General features: G+C 38.5%; 1 protein-coding gene across 1 annotated transcript; it reads left to right on the top strand.

Moving 5' to 3' along the window:
* The first annotated feature begins 442 nt into the window (after nt 1-442).
* atp8b5b (ATPase phospholipid transporting 8B5b) lies at nt 443-21,410 on the top strand. Its single transcript, XM_060895344.1, has 28 exons — nt 443-653; nt 4,051-4,131; nt 4,587-4,642; nt 4,737-4,850; nt 6,613-6,711; nt 7,197-7,258; nt 7,823-7,895; nt 8,016-8,086; nt 8,193-8,275; nt 8,944-9,102; nt 10,357-10,445; nt 10,546-10,739; nt 11,118-11,326; nt 11,607-11,650; nt 11,808-11,973; nt 12,939-13,127; nt 13,647-13,762; nt 13,917-14,081; nt 15,254-15,365; nt 15,654-15,759; nt 15,975-16,116; nt 16,789-16,972; nt 17,241-17,464; nt 18,218-18,301; nt 18,388-18,633; nt 19,036-19,174; nt 19,366-19,496; nt 20,116-21,410. The coding sequence occupies exons 2-28, from the start codon at nt 4,062-4,064 to the stop codon at nt 20,359-20,361; spliced, it is 3,573 nt and encodes a 1,190-aa protein (XP_060751327.1). The 5' UTR covers nt 443-653; nt 4,051-4,061; the 3' UTR covers nt 20,362-21,410.
* Nucleotides 21,411-22,281: the final 871 nt, after the last annotated feature.

The following is a 22,281-nucleotide window of genomic DNA, read 5'->3' as shown; positions in this document are numbered from 1 at the left end:
TAAAGGTGGTGACTCTACACCATGTGGAAAAGTTCACCAAAGGGGTGAAAATGTACGCAAGGCAATTTCACTCGCATTTATACATTATAGACATTTCCAGGAAATGTAGGTGTTTGTTATTCAGGTAAATGGAGAACTACAACCACTTCATGATGTCTCTCTCTCTCTCTCTCTCTCTCTCTCTCTCTCTCTCTCTCATAATTAGCATATCTCTACCCTTACATACTCATAACCCCATCAGAACAACAAACCCAAATTTACACACAGTTCCTCCTGATCTGTGGTGGCGTCGTTCAGAATTTTTTTAGCTTCCCGTCAGCACCAGTTACTAGTTACGATCTCATCCTTCGTTTATTCAGATTTCCTGCACGTTCCTCGCTGCCAGAGTCCAAAGATCACACTAGTGTTTGCCTTTTGGAACAGTGAAACAGCCAGGCTTTATCAGACTCCACCCAGCCTCGGGACACTCCTGTACACTCACACCTGCTTGGTGAAGTGTACTGTAGGTGTGTGTTGCATTGTGGGAGCTGCAGTCCACCTCCACCTCCACCTTCACCTTCACCTCCACCTCGCTGTTCTGTTCCTGTGTGTCAGTGAGGGTCGGTTTCAGGCGAGGTTTATTCACAATCTTGGATGGGACGTTGGTGATTCAGGTACGTCTCAGAGCTTGGTCTGGATTTTGGTTTTGTGGTTGAACTTTAGGAATATTGTGATGCTTATAAAGGAAGAACTTTCATACTGTAGAACTGATAAAACACCTGCAGGTTAAACAATCCGCCTCCGTTAAACTCTTTCACCAAACATTAACAGACTGGATATTTCTCTGGGGAAAAGGGAATAATACTCTGAATAATATTGTCCAGCTCTTCCTGAAGATAGCTTAGTTGTGTTTTTAGTGTAAGAGTATATTTATAGTGCACTCGTGTAGTGTGTTATGGCGGTCGTTTAGATACGTCACATAACTGAATGTCAAGTGGCCGTGACATCGTCTGTGTTTGAAATTGTAATGATGTTAAACATTAGCTTTATTAACGTTTCCTGTACTTTTTGGTATTCTCATCAATCTGCCTCTAGACAAAAGTCTTTATTTGTGCCTTATAAAAGCCACAAAGTTTAATGATTATAATGTTTTTCGTTAAAGTGTCATTTCCTGGACTGGATAGTTTGGGATGACTGAAAGGCTTCAGGTCTAACGTTCAGGGTTACAGCTTGTGTCTTATCTCTTCTGTAATTTGCACCGATTTCAAAGGGCCCTTTAAGGTAGATCAGACTTCTGACAAGATTTATATCATATTTTATAGATTAGTAATAAAAAAACACTGCTTGTGAAAATTTTGGGTAAATAATTGGGTTCCGTGCCATCTGTAAATAAACAATGTAAGAAAGAAGAAGAGACACGACAAGTGGTTGATGTAACGTACTAATTCTGGAGAAATCAGATTAGAAGTATTGATATCACACAGCAGTTATTATGTTGCTTTGTAGAAGCCAACATTCTGTTTTCCTATTTAAGCTTAGACAGAAATGTATAAATAGTAACTCCTCCTAGAGCTTTTGAGCCACATGCACCAAATTCGGATATGTTGTAGTCTCTGGTCTGAAGTTTGTTGCTATTACTATTACTTCGCGATTAAGCGATCCGAGTACCAGTACTTCCGGTACCGAGTCTCAAAGTGGCCTTTTTTCCCATAGACTCCCATTATAAACTTTGGAGGTTTATAACTTGTCAAGCTTTCAAACTATCTACACCAAACTCGACCAGCTCCTTTAGGGTGATACTCTGAACAAACTTTTACACTGGTGTACCGACTGGCCTTTCAGTTGTGCCGCAGCCCCGCCCCTAAAATATGCAAAATCAAAAAACTTTTTACAACTTGGACATGTGACATATAAAAGCCCAATGTGGGGAACTTCCTCAGGAGTATTCAGATGACGTCACATGCTCGTCTCCACTTACCTCCAAATGTTTTGGCACCCTATCTTTCTGTCCACTTGCCTCCAAAAGTAACACTGACCCTTATGTCCACTCGCCTCCAAAAAGCACCGGCCTTTGCAAATACTTGCCTCGTCAAAGCCAACATCAAAGTTTGTCACGACGAACTTTATAAATCTAGTTTGTCTTACAGTTCCAGTTAGGGGTCCAGTGTAAACAGTGTGATATAAAATATGTGCAGTATTTACAGCTTATACTTTAATAACAAAACTTTCATCACGTCAGCCTGAGTTTATTTAATCAACTCTCATCTATCTATCTATCTATCTATCTATCTATCTATCTATCTATCTATCTATCTATCTATCTATCTGTCTGTCTATCAGCCAAATACAAAACCTTAAAAACTGATATAAAAGGAATAAAACACTTTGGTACATGATGGACAACACCAACTCTGTCACCGATGATCATCACCACACACACTGTTGTACTCCTTTAACGACCCTTTAGCTCTTTAACTATGTTGCACCAAAACATCTGTTATTTATTTTATTACAGAATAATTGTAATATTGTGTTTTTAATCCAGCACACAGTCATTTAAATTATTTTGAAGATATTCTCATGGCCACATTATGGGGCACAAGGGAGCACATTATGGGGCACATTATAGGGGCAGATTATGAGGATATTAAGAGGACACATTATGGGGCACATTATAGGGGCAGATTATGAGGACACATTATGGGGCACATTATAGGGGCAGATTATGAGGACACATTATGGGGCTCATTATAGGGGCAGATTATGAGGACACATTATGAGGACACATTATGCGGGCACATTTTGAGAACACATTATGAGGACATCTCTGTATGTATGTACTGTACATGTGAAATATTTGACAATAAAGCAAACTTGACTTGACTTATAGGGGCAGATTATAGGGCAGATTATGGGTTCACTTTATTAGGACACATCATGAGGGCACTATGGGGCACATTACGAGGACACTTTATGAGGACACATTATGGGGAAGATTATGAGGGCACATTGTAAGGTTAGATTATGGAGACACACCATGGGGCACATTATGGGGCAGTAGTGGTTCTAGTGGTTAAGGCTGTGGGTTGTTGCTTGGAAGGTCAGGGTTCAAGCCCCAGCACTGCCAAATTGGGCAATTAATCAAGGCCCTTATCCCTCCCTGCTCCACCCTGTATCATAACTGCCCCTGTTCTCTGACCCCAACCTCCTCAGTAGGGATATGCAAAGAAAAGAATTCCTCTGTAATGTATGTAATGTACAGTATATGTGTTATGATGATAAATGCTTCAATGCCCTAATTTCCTCATTTCATTTCATTACAGGATTCCATCTGTATCACATTGACATTGTGTTTAAAATGATTTCTTTATCATTTAGATATGATCAGATCTCAGCTTTAGATCAGAAAGATAAAGATTGGATCTGGAAAAAAAAAATTTATTGAAGTGAAAATATTGACAAATAACTAAACAGACTGTTCTACGGTTTATTAAAGTTTATTTCTTTGTTTATTTCTAAAGCTTGTCTTTTAACATAAACTTCTAATACATCATCCAGTACTTACAGTATCATGAGAGAGAGAGAGAGAGAGAGAGAGAGAGAGAGAGAGAGAGCGAGAGCATCACCATCTTGTTACAGTCCTGTCCCGATAAGATGAACGGTTATAAAATGTTCCCTTTTTCAGGTTTATTATTAACCACATGGAGTGTGGAAACACACTAATAAAGTACTGATTATCTCTCTCTCACACACACACACACACACACACACACACACACACACACACGGCAGTTTTATTCTATGTTTAGTCCAGCTGTTATGTCGATTTTTTTTAAGACAATAAAAATTATAGATATATAACTTTTAAAGCTTTACTGGTTGAAATCTTCTTTCAAAACAACTTGTTCGGTCCTGTGATAGAAAAATCACCAACACCTTCAGACCGATCAGAAATCTAGAATTCATTATTATATAGATTATTATTTCATTTCATTAAGTCAATTCATTTCTATAATTTATTTTTTTTTTATCTACTTTTCTTTATCTACTTATTTCTTATCTACTTTTTAGCATGCTGCTGGATGTGTAAAAGAAAGATGGGCTCTGTTCTGTCACTGTGTGGTGTGAAGAGTAAGAAAGAAAACGTACAGGGTATGTCAATGATCATCATCATCATCATCATCATCATAAAGCTCATTTGTATTATCTGGGGGAGTTTTAGACAAACTGTGTGCTTCAGGTGGAACAAACTAAATTATGGAAAAGAATATAAGAAATCAAGACCAAAAATAACGGATTAATATTGGACTTATATTTAAATGTATTTATTTCTATCCCTAATGCTCAAGCCTGATGTGACTGTGGCAAGGAAAAATTCCCTGAGAGATTTTTTTTTCTTCTTGAAATCTTTGACTATGTTTATTCACATGCCTGCATTAATTTCTGCATTTATGTCTGTTTTTTAATTAGTATTAGTAAAAGTCTTTTTTGTTTCTTGTAATTTTAGATTGTTGTTTTATATAATAAAATTAATTATATATAAAATAAACTTATTTTATATAATAAATGCATAACTTTTGGATTATTTGTTTTTACCTGCGGCACAGGGGAAAGGCATTTGCGAGCAAACGACAGAGAATTCAATCTCTCCTTCAAATATGCTGTAAGTAAAGATCAGTGCTGAGAGGAAATAATATCTACAGTGTGTGTGTGTGTGTGTGTGGACTGTATATAAACTTGTGATTGTGTCTCTGCAGAACAACGCCATCAAAACCTCTAAGTACAACATCTTCACCTTCCTGCCTCTTAATCTGTTCGAGCAGTTCCAGCGTCTGGCCAACGCCTACTTCGTCTTCCTGCTCATCTTACAGGTCAAAGTGCACTCGCTCTACACTGCAGGAAGAGTGTGTGTGTGTGTGTGTGTGTGTGTGTGTTTATCAGCGTCACGACTCGTTGCAGAAGGATGATACTGAGTGCAAAGATTTTAAACAGAAAAGTCAAAACATAACATGGACGTTTTTTAACATTAACCCTTAATAAAGTGTTGTTTATGTTTGTAATGGATTTGGTGTTTGTAGTACGTACAGTTTTTATTGCTGTATTAATGCTGTTTGTTTTGCTCATGTTGTTTTTGTTGTTTATGGCATTTTGCCATCTGTGTTGTTTTTGTTCTTGTTTATAGTGTTTACAAAACATGTGTTGATGCTCTTTATTGTGCTGTCAAAGGTGTTTGTTGTGTTTGATGATGGCATTTGCTGGTTATGTTTTTTGTGGTTTTGATGGTGTTGGTTATGTTGGTGATGTTTGTTGTTTACAGTGTTTGTGTTGTTGGTGTTTATTGTGTTGGTGATGTTTGTGCTGTTGATTTTGTTTGTGTTGTTGTTGATGGTGTTTTTGTTGTTTATGGTGTTGTGATGTTGTCTGTTGTGATGTTGGTGTGTTGTGGTGTTTATGGTGTGCTTTGTTGTTGATGGTATTTATTATAATGTTGATGGTGTCTGTGATGTTGGTGTTTATTGTATTGTTGATGGTGTTTGTTGTGGTTTTTATGGTGTGTTGTGATTTTTATAGTGTGTTTTGCTGTTGATTGTGTTGATGATGTTGCTTATTGTGACAATGGTGTTTATTGTGATGTTGATTGTGTTTATTGTGATGTTGATGTTGTTTATTGTGATGTTGATGGTGTTTATTGTGATGTTGATTGTGTTTATTGTGATGTTGATGTTGTTTATTGTGATGTTGATTGTGTTTATTGTGATGTTGATGGTGTTTATTGTGATGTTGATGTTGTTTATTGTGTTGTTGATGGTGTTTGTTGTGACAATTGTGTTTATTGTGATGTTGATTGTGTTTATTGTGATGTTGATTTTGTTTATTGTGATGTTGATTGTGTTTATTGTGATGTTGATTGTGTTTATTGTGATGTTGATGGTGTTTATTGTGATGTTGATGGTGTTTATTGTGATGTTGATGTTGTTTATTGTGATGTTGATGTTGTTTATTGTGATGTTGATTGTGTTTATTGTGATGTTGATGGTGTTTATTGTGATGTTGATGGTGTTTATTGTGATGTTGATGTTGTTTATTGTGATGTTGATTGTGTTTATTGTGATGTTGATGTTGTTTATTGTGATGTTGATTGTGTTTATTGTGATGTTGATGGTGTTTATTGTGATGTTGATGGTGTTTATTGTGTTGTTGATGGTGTTTGTTGTGACAATGGTGTTTATTGTGATGTTGATTTTGTTTATTGTGATGTTGATTGTGTTTATTGTGATGTTGATTGTGTTTATTGTGATGTTGATGGTGTTTATTGTGATGTTGATGTTGTTTATTGTGATGTTGATGGTGTTTATTGTGCTGTTGATTGTGTTTATTGTGTTGTTAATGTTGTTCATTGTGTTGATGATGTTTGTTGTGACAATGGTGTTTATTATGCTGTTGATGGTGTTTATTGTGCTGTTGATGGTGTTTATTGTGCTGTTGATGGTGTTTATTGTGATGATGATGGTGTTTATTGTGATGTTGATGGTGTTTATTGTGATGTTGATGGTGTTTATTGTGATGATGATGGTGTTTATTGTGCTGTTGATGGTGTTTATTGTGATGTTGATGGTGTGTATTGTGTTGCAGTTGATCCCGTCGATCTCATCTCTGTCATGGTTCACTACAGTGGTTCCGCTGCTCCTGGTGCTGAGCATCACACTGGCCAAAGACGGTTCAGACGACATCGTGAGTGCGGTTCATGTTACTCCACTGATTCAGATCAGAGCTGAGAGCCGAGATCTTAATTATGTAATAAAATCACTGTGTTCAAGCTTTCCCACATCTGGAACTGATGTGTATGCTGATGCCTCACTTTCTACGTGAACGTGGATCAGATTGCTTTCATTAGGGTTAAACTTCAAGTCTAATTTCACATCCCTCACACAGCTTTATCAGAACTAAGCTAATAAATTGTCTCTCTGAGACCAGGTGACCTAGTTAACCTGAACTAAACTAGCATATCAAAACTTATAGAATGTGCAGAATCTAGCATGTGAAGCTAAGTGCAAAGTGAAAACCCTAGCAAATAAAAACAAGACCTGGTTGGTGAAAGCTAATCCTTTTTATAATTAGAATCACACACACACACACACACACACACACACACACACACACACACACACACACGAAATAAACTCTGTCTCAGACACTTTTTTCCCCTTTGTTTGCAGAACAGACACAAAAACGACAGACAGGTGAACAATCGGAAGGTCGACGTCCTCATCGATGGACAGTGAGTTTCTCCTGCTGCTCCTCCACACACACGCAGCTAAAACACATAAAAGGCGTTAAAGTAAAAAATCTATTTATTCCAGCCTGAGAAACAACCATATTCCTTAAATGTGATCAGACTGAACTGTCCTAACGCTCATATTAACTTTGATTTTATTTTAATTTTACGTTTAAAATGAATTCTTGATAAAGTTTGAATTTGCAGACAACAAACTGAATTTTAGACTTTGATCACCAATAAAAAGAAAATCTAAATCTTTGCAGCATAGAAGTTTTGATAAGTTGTTTATAAATGTTTACATTTATTATCTCTTTTAATATTTTACGTATAATCATGTAAAAAATAACAAAAATAAATAAATGAATAAATAATAATAATAATAGTAATAATAATAATAAGTATAATAATAACAATAATAATAATAATAATAGGTATAATAATAATAATAAACAACAACACTAATAATAATTTTGTTGTTTGTTTGTTTGTTTGTTTGTTTGATGTTTATATATAGCACATGCTTTTCTTCCTTATCTTTTCTAAGTGAATTTTTTCCTCTAACAGATTGAGAACTGAAAAATGGATGAATGTTCAGGTTGGTGACATCGTTAAGCTGGAGAACAACCAGTTTGTCACGGTGAATATTTTTCCACACACTCGTACACTCGTCTGTCTCCCACACTTCTTCATTCTCTCCTCTTTCACATCTCCTCCTCCTCCTCCTTCCTCACTGTTCCCTTTCTTCTGTCCCGAGCAGGCTGATCTTCTGTTACTGTCCAGCAGTGAGCCTCTGAACCTCATCTACATCGAGACGGCTGAACTGGACGGGTCAGAACCGGGTCACTACACATAAAACCTATATATATATAATCCTTCTGGTTCATTTTCTCTCTCTCCCTCTCTCTCTCTCTCTCTCTCTCTCTCTCTCTCTCAGTGAGACCAATCTGAAGGTGAAACAGTCTCTGACAGTCACAGGTGATTTGGGAGATAACATTGACAAACTGGCAGCTTTTAACGGTGAGTCCAACAGAAAGGCGTCATGGAGACGTCATGGAAACACAGGGTAGTGAACGGAGGGTAAACAGTCAGGGTTGAAATAATATCATAATCTAAATATTTATTTGGCAAACATTCGGTTATGTGTATGTAGCTTTACATGTTTGAGTATTCAACGTTATGGTAAGGGAAGCTAATGTTAACGTGTCAAACAAATAGTCGTGATTTGACTATATAAATAAACAGACATAAATTTACATATGTAAATATAAATATTCATGACTAGAGAGCTAGCTAGATACAATGTCAGTGCTGCAAAACGCTGGTTTCAAAACTATTGGCACTCCATGCAATTATTAATGTTCTTGCTGAATGAGATATTTTTCAAATATAAAAAGAGCACTTTATTTTTCCTGTGGAACGTTAGTTTTAAAATTATTGCCACCTCATTACATTAATATTAGATATTCATAAATTTCAGGCATACAAATAATTCATATTTAGCAGAAAGCGAGGCAATTAGGTTTTGTGCCTAAAGATCCTGGTACTTCATAAAGTGAAATTCATCTTCAAAATTGCCCCCTGAATCACCTTATTTACCCGGGAGGTCACTACACTACCTCAAATCATTGTGTTTATTTTCTGCTGTTTGTGTGTGTTTAACCTCTCTTGTGGGTGTGTTTATTCAGGTGAGGTTTGCTGTGAGCCTCCCAACAACCGTTTGGATAAGTTTACAGGAACTCTGACGGTTGGAGGAGAAACATTCGCTCTGGATAACGAGAGGATTCTGCTGCGTGGCTGCACGCTGCGCAACACAGAATGGTGTTTTGGCCTTGTGCTGTTTGGAGGTACGCAGCAGGGGCCAACTTCGTCTGTCTATCTGAGTTACTAATAGCTTATTTCATTAAAACACATAATTAATACTATGGTCTGGATTGGACTAAACTGGACTGGATTTTACCTGGATGACATAAAAACAAAGAATTGAGGCAGACATTCTAATTAATCTTATCTTTAATATAATATCTATATTTATCACATCATAGACAAAAAAAAAAACTAGCCACAATTTGGATTAGTGAAAACCCAAAAACAGAATGAACACAAGAATGAAAAACATTTAAATATTAAAGGGTAAAATAATATTTTGTAAAAATTTGTAAATAAGAGTCACGTGATAATAAGAAAGTTGGAGTGAGAGGATCTGATTTGATCACAGCAGCATGGCTGATCCCATCTCTGATCATTTCCGACATTTTGCAGACGCCCTTATAAAAGAGTAACTTGTATAAAAAAAATTTGATAATATAACTGAGCGTTAAGGGCCTTGGTCAGGGGCCCAACAGTGGCAGCTTGGTGGACCTGGGATCAAACTCACAACCTTCCGATTGGTAGCCCAACACCATAACCACTAGGCTACCACACACCTGCCATGTGTTTGTTCTGACTCTGCCCCCACTGAAAGATGTAAAATAAAGAATAATAAAATAAAAAATTGTAATATAATTAAAGTGTTAAATATGGGACATGTTTCAAAGGGATCATCTTAAATACATGACGTATTCACATATAAGACAAATAACGATATTTTCCTCATGTTTACGACTGATGATTATCAGCAACATGACCTTATAAGTTCAGTTTCATGTAACCTTTTAAAAGTTATTCAAAGTTCAGTCCTCATGATCTATGAATTTTTCTATAGCTATATAAGACTAACTAAATTCTGATTACTTATTATTATTATTTATAATTATTATTATTTCTATACACTAATTTTCCTTTACTTGTTGGTTTAAATTAATAGAGATATTTTTAAATTTTAGTATTATATTATTTTATTTCAATATTTATTCTATTTTTATGACACAGATAGTCAAAAAGCATTTAACTACATATATTTGAACTAAGTAACTAATCAGGAAAGTGTGTAGTTGTCAGAGTTAATGGATAGAAATATAGATTTCCTAGAGCTCAAAACAGTAAATAACAAAATGCAGTTTTTTTTTTTTTTGTTTTTTTTTTAGAGATAGATGATTTCCTTTAGATGTTTTTGCACGTTTCAGTGGTTTGTTACGTATTTTTTTTCTGATCCCCACCAGGTCCTGACACCAAGCTGATGCAGAACTCCGGGAAATCGATATTCAAGCGAACGAGCATCGATCACATGATGAACGTCCTGGTTCTGTTTGTGAGTGATTTAAAAATCAAAGTGCATTTGGTCTAAAAATGTCAGCTGATGTGGAGGATATTTATTCATTTTTATTTGGTTACGTCTTTTTATCCTGCAGATTTTCGGCTTCTTGGCGTTTATGTGCACGGTTCTGGCTATCGGGAGCTCGATTTGGGAGCATCAGGAGGGCACCGCATTTACAGCCTTCCTCCCTCGTCAGGATGGCGCTGATGCCAACATGTCAAGTTTTCTAACCTTCTGGTCCTACGTCATCATCCTGAACACAGTAGTGCCCATTTCACTCTATGTAAGGTCTGTCTGATCCTCACTTTATCCTGATAACTCGCCTTGCAGTGAATTTTTATTTCAGTATAATCCCTAACGTACCATCATTGGGTCTCCTGTGATGCTCACATGACTTTCTGGTTTTTTAGAGATATCTTTTCTTACTATTTTTTTCTTAATTCACTTCTAAAGTACATTTTCCATAATTTGGCCTTCTAGTGTTTGGAATATTCAAGAAATTGTTAGGGTCTTAATTGGAATTAATTGCTAATTGGAATTTTTTTCCGTGGGCTTTACCTTTTATGGAATTTTGGAATTCACCAAATGCAAATCACCTTTGTCATGCAGACACCTGCTAATTTACACGTGATTTTCGTTTACCTTTCGTGATTTTTCCCGACGTAGTGTGGAGATCCTCCGACTTGGAAACAGCTACTATATTGACTGGGACAGGAAGATGTACCATGCTAAGAGCGATACTCCAGCACAGGCCAGGACCACAACACTAAACGAAGAGCTGGGCCAAATCAGATACATCTTCTCTGACAAGACGGGCACCTTAACACAGAACATTATGACCTTCAATCGCTGCTCCATCAACGGAAAATCATACGGTGAGACCCTCAGATTTTTCTTAAATCATGCTTCTGTCAGTCCTCAAGTACAGTATATTACTGTGTGATTATAGTATTTCATTTTTAAGTATATTTTAAAAATATTTTCGTTGTTTCTCATTGAGGTCCACTAAATGATCCAACAATTAAATTGTAAATAAATCTTATTTTGATTGTTGCTTTCAGCAGGTTGGCCATATACAGTATAACAGAGAGCTTATATTAATAGCATTAGCTTTAGCATGTATAATCTAAATAACCTATTTTTTTTCCTCACCAGGTGAAGTTCAGGACTTTGCTGGACAAAGAGTAGAGATCACTGAGGTCTGTAACAAGTGAAATGGTATATTTGTATGTGTCCATACAGTATGTATTGTGGTTGTATTTGCTTTTCAATTTCTCAGCATTTGTAGAAAATCAAAGCGAGACAAGACAACTACTGTATTTAGCTTTCTGCCTTTCGTCTATCTTCCTTTTATAGAAGACGGAAACTGTAGACTTTTCCTGGAACTCTCTGGCTGACCCAAAGTTCTCCTTCTACGATCACGCACTCGTGGAGGAGGTGAAGATGGGAACTCCTGAGGTTCAGGCTTTCTTCAGACTACTTGCACTGTGTCACACGGTCATGCCTGAGGAGAAGACTGAGGGTAAGGAAGGGCTATGTACAGTAGGACTCTGAAATGAATCGTCTTTATTTTATTCACTTTATTTAATTTATAACTAGCTAGTTAACATGTTCTGGTAAATTGCTACTAATAATAATCGCCATTGTGCAGTATGCAACTAATATTGTATTGTATTGTATTTTTATCACAGTTACAGTGTGAATGAACACAGTTTGGTTAGATGATATGCTTAATTGAAAACCAGTTGAACTCGCTTACTAGCTGGGATTTAGCTACTGTATGTATACAAACAATTTGACAGCAGAATAAAAGTATAAACAAGACAAATCCATTAGGAATATTAACATTTACCTCAGATGTGAAGTTCTTTAATATGCTATTGAGTGTGTTGTAATGTTTTGCTAGGAACAAGAACTGATTTTATTATATATTTGAAAAAAGGCTAACAGTGTAGGTACCTAGCACTATTATCTTGTGATATTATCAGTGACACATTTAATAAGACAAAAATGAAAAAGAAAATAAGAAAAAATAAGAAAAAATTGTCTTCATACATATATATATACACTGGTACATTTTTTAGAAAGACCTAAATTTGACTTGGTGCAAACAGACTAGGTAGCTAGCACATAATTATGAGCTCAAATAGACAATGTAAAGTCATACATACAATATAAATAAAGCTAATCCATTAAGAATATCAATATTAAGACACTAAAAAAAAACAAAATCATTACATATGTCAATGTTTTCCTCAGATGTGTTGGTAAAATACTACAGATTCATTTGACTATAATTAAAGTTTAATCACACATACAGTAACCTCATTCTTCTTTAGGTGGCAAAAGTTGTGTTGCTAAGCAATGGCACAATATAAATGCCGGTTAAGATAGCGTGCTAGCTAGCGTGTAGTTGTTATAAAGGTATGTTTACAGATTTACACGTAGACTTTACCACCTATGGATAAACACTCTTTTCCTCTTCAGGTCAGCTGTTCTACCAGGCTCAGTCTCCTGATGAAGGAGCTCTGGTCACTGCGGCAAGGAACTTTGGCTTTGTGTTTCGCACTCGTACCCCCGAGACCATCTCAGTGGTGGAGATGGGGGTCCACACCACGTACGAGCTGCTGGCTGTGCTGGACTTCAACAACGTCCGCAAGAGGATGTCTGTTATCGGTAATATCATATATAGCTGTCAAACTCAAAGACTAGCCAAGCTAACATCATTTTAAACAAAACATATTAACTAACACATAAAATTTGTCTTTATTTATTTATTCCAGTTTGTTTGAAAGAAAGAAAGAAAAGTTCATAAAGCGAGAACACAATAGAACACAATTTGTGTTGCTATTATTACTGTGTTTGCTAATATGATCTCCAGTATGTTGTATATTTCCGGTACTTACAATGTTAGTTACATTTTTTTAATATATACATTTTATAGCATGATCTCCACAGACGCACGATCAGGTTTGGCATTTTATTAACCAGTTGCAAATTGTATTATTATGTAGCATGACTGGTAGCTTTTCTCATCATTTCTTTGGATTGTACTAAAAGAGGACAGCTTCTAATACTGGTTTTAATTACACTTTAGTAATTTATCATATGTTTAGCTAAGCTACCCAGGTACCTGAACACAAATAATGTTGGATGATGTTATAATTGTGTGTATGTTTGTGTGTGTGTGTGCAGTGCGGAGTCCAAGTGGCAAGCTCACTCTGTACTGTAAGGGGGCGGACACCATTATCTTTGAGAGGCTTCATCCGTCCTGCTCCAAACTAATGGAGGCCACCACCGGGCACCTCAATGTGAGTGTCTGTGAGTGAGTGAGTGAGTGCTTGCTTGAGTGTGAGTGTGTGCATGAGTGAGCGTAAGTGCATAAAATGGCTGTTTACACATGTATAGATATTGTGTGTGTGTGTGTGCGTGTGTGTGTGCGTGTGTGTGTGCGTGTGTGTGTAGGAGTTTGCCGGTGAAGGCTTGCGCACTCTGGCTCTGGCCTATAAAGACTTGGATGAAGCAGAATTTGCTGTTTGGAGACAGCGTCACCATGTGGCCAGCACTGCAATGGAGGACCGTGAGGCTAAACTAGATGACATTTATGAAGAGATTGAAAAGGATATGATGGTAAAATAAAAAAAAATCTTGTCTTTATATCAAATATAATAATGATGACAAATTTTATAAGACCATGTCTTCTTCATGAAGAGTGACAGGGAGCTAGGCCACGCCTCCTTCACTGTGACGGACAGACTCAGAGGCACCTTATGTCACACCTCTTTCAGTGGGTGTGACATAAACAGAGGCCACACCTCTTTAAGTAGGAGTGACATATACAGAGGCCACACCTCTTTCAGTGGGAGTGACATACATAAGCCACACCTCTTTCAGTGGGAGTGACATATACATAGGCCACACCTCTTTAAGTGGGAGTGACATATACAGAGGCCACACCTCTTTCAGTGGGGGTGACATACAGAGGCCACACCTCTTTCAGTGGGAGTGACATACAGAGGCCACTCCTCTTTTAGTGGGAGTGACATATACATAGGCCACACCTCTTTAAGTGGGAGTGACATATACAGAGGCCACACCTCTTTTAGTGGGAGTGACATACATAAGCCACACCTCTTTCAGTGGGAGTGACATATACATAGGCCACACCTCTTTAAGTGGGAGTGACATATACAGAGGCCACACCTCTTTTAGTGGGAGTGACATACATAAGCCACACCTCTTTCAGTGGGAGTGACATATACATAGGCCACACCTCTTTAAGTGGGAGTGACATATACAGAGGCCACACCTCTTTTAGTGGGAGTGACATACATAAGCCACACCTCTTTTAGTGGGAGTGACATATACAGAGGCCACTCCTCCTTCAGTGCCACTGAAAGGCAAATAGGCCACACCTCCTTCCTTGTGACTAATTTGCACATAGGCCACACCTTCTTGAGAGAGACCAAGCCTCCTTTACCACCTAGTTATGCAAATAAAATTTATAAAACTTTTATAAAGAACATTATTTAATACAAAATAACAGATAAATATTATGAAGTAATGAATTAAACAATGTATTTATTTATTAACTCGTTTAATGAATGAATTCATAATTCATTCATAATTCAGTGCTAAAGCAAATAATTAAATCAAATAAATATTAATTTATTAATCATATTATAATAGAATAATTAATTAATTAATTAATTAAGAAACTAATTAGTGGAAAGTGTTTTCAAAGAGCCGTGTGTGTGTGTGTGTGTGTGTGTGTGTGTGTGTGTGTGTGTGTGTGTGTATAGTTGATCGGGGCGACTGCAGTGGAGGATAAACTGCAGGATGGAGTTCCTCAGACCATCGAGCAGCTTTCCAAAGCCAACATCAAGATCTGGGTGCTAACAGGAGACAAACAAGGTCAGAAAACTTTCTAAAAGGTGTTTCTAAAAAGGGAAGCTTCTAGCTTCTAGCTACCAGTTTAAGGTTAAAGTAAATAACTCCACCATGAAACTGAATTATTTTTATCTGAGTTCAGACTCGGGTAGGAGGCAGGGCCTAAAAATAAAAGGTGAAATTATCTGTAACACGTTATTCAGATGATTTTTTGGATTTGATTTGATGTCCTTTGAGACGAACATGTCACAATTCTGCATAATCCTACAAAATGCTCCACTGAAGATGTTTATCGTCTGTGTTTTAATGCAGAGACGGCGGAGAACATCGGATATGCCTGCAACATGCTGCGGGAGGAGATGACCGAGGTGTTCATCATCTCTGCTGACACGCTGGAGGGGGTGCGGGAGGAGCTGGTGTGAGTCTCGCTGCTTAATATTGCTTATTTAAATAACAGCTACGTATTAAGTCAAGGATAAAACACCTCAGATAAAACACAATTACATTCAAAATAAATCATGTTGTGTTTTTTCTTTTATAGTTTAGAATAATTCGTGTGATGTGAATAATGCAGGTGCTAATGCTCAAAAATATACAATTGAACTGACTACGATGATTTCATGAAATGTTCAGGAACGCCAGGAAAAAGATGTCTCCGGATTCCCCGGATGATCCGCCCTACACGAAGAGGAGGTTTATGGGTAAAACACCGCAAGTGGTGATGGATGAGGAGGTGGATGGAGAGTACGGCCTTGTCATAAATGGACACAGTCTGGTGAGACACACACACACACACACACACACACACACAGATAGCACACTCCAATTTTTTAATCCTTAATGAATGGTTATTAAAATCAACATTAAAGAGGATCAAAAATAATTTAGTCATCATTTAGATCAATGCAGTTGGAAAAAAGTCACAGGCTTGTAATGAGATTTGAGATCTAATCCACCAGAGAAGGTTTGTGTCTTTGAGACAAGATCAAAAAATGCTAAATAAAACGTTTTATTGGGGTCACGGTGGCTTAGTGGTTAGCACGTTCGCCTCACACCTCCAGGGTTGGGGGTTCGATTCCCGCCTCCACCTTGTGTGTGTGGAGTTTGCATGTTCTCCCCGTGCCTCGGGGGTTTCCTCCGGGTACTCCGGTTTCCTCCCCCGGTCCAAAGACATGCATGGTAGGTTGATTGGCATCTCTGGAAAATTGTCTGTAGTGTGTGATTGTGAGAGTGAATGAGAGTGTGTGTGTGCCCTGCGATGGGTTGGCACTCCGCCCAGGGTGTATCCTGCCTTGATGCCCGAGATAGTCACAGGCTCCCCGTGACACGAGGTAGTTCGGATAAGCGGTAGAAGATGAATGAATGAATGAAAACGTTTTATTGTAAATCGATTCTATTAAATGAAATGAGTCGGTACACGTTCATGAAGTCACCCGTGTCTGTGCAGGCGTACGCTCTGCAGAAGGACCTGGAGGTGGAGCTGTTGCGCATGGCGTGTATGTGTCAGACGGTGATCTGCTGCAGGGTCACTCCACTGCAGAAAGCTCAGGTGGTGGATCTCGTCAAGAAGCACAAGAAAGCCGTGACCCTGGCCATCGGAGACGGAGCCAATGACGTCAGCATGATTAAGGGTGGGTGGAGCCGGGTGTAGAGTCAGGACAAGAACAAGAGGGTTCATCAAAAAGTCCATCAAAAATCATCAAAAAAAGAGATTTAATATGATACGAATAAACATTTAACATTTACACTTTTCTTTCTTTCTTTTACTCTCTGTCTCTCTGTCTGTCTGTCTCTCTGTCTCTCTGTCTGTCTGTCTCTCTGTCTCTCTGTCTGTCTGTCTCTCTGTCTGTCTGTCTCTCTGTCTCTCTGTCTGTCTGTGTTCCTGCTTCCCCAATTTAGCGGCTCATATCGGAGTGGGGATCAGTGGGCAGGAGGGCATGCAGGCGGTTCTATCCAGTGATTTCTCCTTTGCTCAGTTCCGGTATCTGCAGCGCCTCCTGCTGGTCCATGGACGCTGGTCGTATCTGCGCATGTGTACGTTCCTGCGTTACTTCTTCTACAAGAACTTCAGCTTCACCTTCGTACACTTCTGGTATGCTTTCTTCTGTGGCTTCTCTGCCCAGGTGAGTGTCATTCTTTCTTTCTTTATTTATTTTTTTGTTTGTCTATCTACTGATCTGTCTGACATTCTGTCTGTCTGTATTTCACTTTGTCTCTCTCTTTTTTTCCATTTGTCGCTCTCTTGCTGTTTGTCAGTCTGTCTTTCTCTCTGTCACTGTGTCTGTCTCTCGCGCCGCCATTCTCTCTGCCTGTCATTCTCTCTCTCTCTCTCTCTCTCTCTCTCTCTCTCTCTCTCATCCTGTCTATCTACCTGTCTGCAGTTTCATCTGTCTGTCATTCTGTCTCCCGGTATGTTCAGTCATCTATCTGTATATTTCTTCATCTGCATGTCTGTCTCTGTCCAGCCTTCTGTCTACTGTGTCTCTGTGTCCAACTAAACATCTAATCTGTCTCTCTTGCTGTCCATCTGTATGTTTAATCGCCTGTCTGTCTTGTCCAGTCTTCTATTTGTCTACCATTTTGTTTCCTTCTAAACATCTATCAACCTGTCTATCAGATCATCTTTGTCTCTCTCTCTGTCTGTCTGTCTGTCTGTCTGTCTGTCTCTCTCTCTGTCTCTCTGTCTGTCTGTCTGTCTTTCTGTCTGTCTCTCTGTCTGTCTGTCTGTCTGTTGATCAATGTTTGGCTGTATGGTATGGAGGAAATGTCCAGTTTATTGTTGTATATTTAAATTCCTGTCAGCAGTCTGATGTCATATGCAGACATATTTAGTAGCTTGTTGTTAGACTTGTGTGTTTTTTTTATTGTTGAACCAGACGGTGTATGATGAGTGGTTTATTACACTTTATAACCTGGTGTACACGGCCTTACCGGTCATCGCCCTGAGCCTCTTCGATCAGGTGTGTCCTCCAGCTGTGGTTATTATTTAATAACTCCCTTTGCAGTATTGTGAGTGTTAATACAGTTACTGGATATTAACCCTCAGGATGTTAACGACCGCTGGAGCCTCCAGTACCCTCAACTGTATGCACCGGGGCAACAGAACATGTACTTCAGTATGATGGCATTTTTTAAGATCCTGCTGCACAGCTGCTACAGCTCGGTCGTGCTTTTTTTCCTGCCCTATGCCGCGATACACGACACGATGCGCGACGACGGCAAAGACATCGCCGACTACCAGTCGTTCGCTCTTCTCGCCCAGACCTGCCTGCTCTTCGCTGTCAACATTCATGTAAGTGGCTGTAATTCTTTTCTTTTATTTTCTCTTTGTGAATTTTGTTAAAATTGAAGTTCAAATGTTGTTTTTTTTTTTTTTTACTTTTACTCTAAAAAGTCTAAAAACTTTTACTTTTCTGACTTACTTATATTTTTATTAGGCAGAGACAAGGGTGCCAATACTATTATTCTTGCTAACAATAGACTGAAGGAATGTCTGAATGTTAATGGCTGGATCTGTAATGCATTTTTTCATGAATATAGTGAGTTAAATATGTCATGGAGATGGTAAAGGATGAATAAGAATGCTATGAGGATTATTAAAATGTTTTTATATTGAACTGAATGTAACACTATCAGATCTGCTGTATGTATGTATTTATTTCATTAGTAACAGATTGTGTGTGTTTTGTTAAAGCTGGGTTTGGACACGTATTACTGGACGGCGGTGAATCAGTTCTTCCTTTGGGGAAGTCTGTCTGTGTATTTTGCCATCACATTCACCATGTACAGCAACGGCATGTTTCTCATCTTCACCTCCTCCTTCCCCTTCATCGGTGAGTCACCTGCTGTAGAGCTGCACACTGACAAGGGCAAAAGGAACTGCACTGGTAGTGTAGAGGAAAAAATCTGTTAAATTATGCATTATATATTAAAGTAGGTAAGACTTAGGCAGCAATGGTGTGGAGGTGTGTGTATATATATAAATGTGTGTGTGTGTGTGTGTGTGTGTGTCTGTATGAATCAGGCACAGCAAGGAATTCCCTCAACCAACCCAATGTTTGGCTCACCATCTTCCTCACCACCATCCTGTGTGCACTGCCTGTGCTGGCTTTTCGATTCCTCCGGAGCCAGCTACGACCGACCATCAATGACAAGGTACACATGCACACACACACACACACACACACACACACACACACACACACACACACACACACACACGCGCGCATCATTATAAACTGTTTATTACTGGAATATTGCCTTTACTAATATTATGACCCTGAAAATACATCATCATGCTCTCTCTCTCTCTCTCTCTCTCTCTCTCTCTCTCTTTCACTCTCACTCTCTCGCTCACACTCTATCTCACTCTCTTTCACTTTCACACTCTCTCTCTCACTCTCTCGCTCACCCTCTCACTCTCTGTCTCTCTCTCTCTCTCTCTCTCTCTCTGTCACGCTCACACTCTCTCACACTCTCTTTCACTTTCACACTCTCTCTCTCACTCTCACTCTCTCGCTCACTCTCTCGCTCACTCTCTCACTCTCTGTCACGCTCACACTCTCTCTCACTCTCTTTCACTTTCACACTCTCTCTCACTCTCTCGCTCACTCTCTCTCACTCTCTGTCACGCTCACACTCTCTCACACTCTCTTTCACTTTCACACACTCTCTCTCTCACTCTCTCGCTCACTCTCTCGCTCACTCTCTCACTCTCTGTCACGCTCACACTCTCTCTCACTCTCTTTCACTTACACACTCTCTCTCTCCTCAGGTGCGTTATAAAATCAGAGAAGCCAAAGCTGTGATCACTCCTCCCACTCGCCGGTTCCCACGGCGACGCATCAGCACCCGTCGCTCCGGTTACGCCTTTTCGCATGCTCGTGGTTATGGTGATCTCGTGACCTCAGGCCGTTTCCTGCGCCGACCCGTGAAGAGCCGCCCGGTTCTTTTCCCATTAGCCGAGTCCCCTGTAGCTCAAAACTCTCCACAAACATACCGCAACATCACTTCCTCCTAACGCGCCAACATCAGGAGACAAAAACACTGTTTCACTGCACAGGAAGCGGAATTTCACAGGAAGTGAACTCTATGAGTATACAGTAGACGTTTACAAGAAAAAATTGACGTGACATTTCAGCAGCTTGTCTTATATATAAATGTAGGACTTGCTTTGATGATTCATCCCAGACGATATGTTTTCGAATACTTACGTATTTATCTAGAAAAAGATTTATTCTTCTCAGGCTTTTAAAATTTCAGGTTTTTGTCTACACTTTTGGAGAAACATTTAGAGTTATTTCCTTTTGTGCCTTTAAAAAACTCTCGTGTGTTAGGTGTTAGGTGTCGGGGTGGGAATTAAAGCTATAAATAAATTCAGAGAGAAATTTCACATCTGGGAGAATAGGGTAAGTAGATCAGACACTTTATTTTCTGGAGACCACAATAACAATATCACTTTATGACCAGGATTCTCTCACCTGTCAATCAAAGCGACACCAGCCAATCACATGTGTATGTTTATGCTGAAGATCCACAGGCACAATTAAGGACTAGAAGTTTGAAAATATCCTTAATGTTTTATTACTAAGAAGAACTGAAGACGAGCGATCGAACCGAACTCTGTCGTCATGACTACAAACATGCGATAATATAAAATAAAACCAAAGATATGTGATTCTTCTGCTATATTTCAGTTCACACAGATTACACAGATTACAGCCGTTTAATTCCCCTAAAACAACCGCCGTTAATTTGTCATATTTTTGTATTTGACTTAAATTTTATTTGTATGTCTGTGTTTTTTAAAGTTGAGTCTTGTTTACTGATCAATCTCTTAATAAATTGTTTTATAAGATGAAAGATCTTTTCCCCCTAAACTGTATGTGCTGCCAAATAAATTTGATTGATTTTTTTTTTTTTTACTTCATTATGCACTTAATTTTGTTACTTTATTATTTTTTTATGATGACATTATATTTTTCTTTAATACGAAACGTTGTCATAAACTTTTCAATGGATAAATTATCGGATGTGTATCGATTTAAAGTCTTTTCATCTGTATCAAGAGTGTGTGTGTTTGTGTGGATTGTGACCCTAATGGACCCTGTATGTGAAGAATTGTATATGTTGCTTTTTTTCAGAGAGACAGACAGAATGACAGAGAGAGAGACAGAAAGAAAAAAAAAAAAAGAAAGAAAAGAAACCATCTATTTATGAACACAATCTATTCAAATGGTACAATAACTTTTTTTTTTTTTGAGCCATAGATTTTTTCTCCTGCAAATTTTCACTCACAGAATTCATTCATTCATTCACTCACTCATTTTCTACCGCTTATCCGAACTACCTCGGGTCACGGGGAGCCTGTGTCTATCTCAGGCGTCATCGGGCATCAAGGCAGGATACACCCTGGACGGAGTGCCAACCCATCGCAGGGCACACACACACTATTCACTCTATCATTCACTCATGCAATCACACACTATGGACAATTTTCCAGAGATGCCAATCAACCTACCATGCATGTCTTTGGACCGGGGGAGGAAACCGGAGTACCCGGAGGAAACCCCCGAGGCACGGGGAGAACATGCAAACTCCACACACACAAGGCGGAGGCGGGAATCGAACCCCCAACCCTGGAGGTGTGAGGCAAATGTGCTAAACACTAAGCCACCGTGCCCCAACACACACACACACAGAATAATTTTCTTTAAATGGTCATAATGATAAAATTCACAGTCAGTTGACAGTATTGATCGGTGATTGGCGTTTTTGTTATACCTGTTCAAGTTTTTTTTGTAAATCATTGAAATTCTTTCTAGCTATTACTTAATAAATTGAAGGAATTTTCACATTTGAAATCATTAAATAATTAGAATAAGAAAATGTCTATATGGAATCGAGCAAAAAAAAAAAAAACAACAACAACAACAGGATA

The sequence above is a fragment of the Tachysurus vachellii genome, chromosome 20 (assembly GCF_030014155.1).
Source record: "Tachysurus vachellii isolate PV-2020 chromosome 20, HZAU_Pvac_v1, whole genome shotgun sequence".
NCBI lineage: Eukaryota > Metazoa > Chordata > Actinopteri > Siluriformes > Bagridae > Tachysurus > Tachysurus vachellii.
The sequence above is the reverse complement of the archived record's forward strand: the minus strand, read 5'-3'. Positions and strand labels throughout refer to the sequence as shown.

Coding starts and splice junctions, on each gene's coding strand:
- atp8b5b (XM_060895344.1), top strand. CDS start 4,062: ATGTGTAAAAGAAAGATGGGCTCTGTTCTGTCACTGTGTGGTGTGAAG. Junction 10,446..10,545: donor TGAACGTCCTGGTTCTGTTT/GTGAGTGATTTA, acceptor TTTATCCTGCAG/ATTTTCGGCTTCTTGGCGTT. Junction 17,465..18,217: donor TCTGTGGCTTCTCTGCCCAG/GTGAGTGTCATT, acceptor TTGTTGAACCAG/ACGGTGTATGATGAGTGGTT.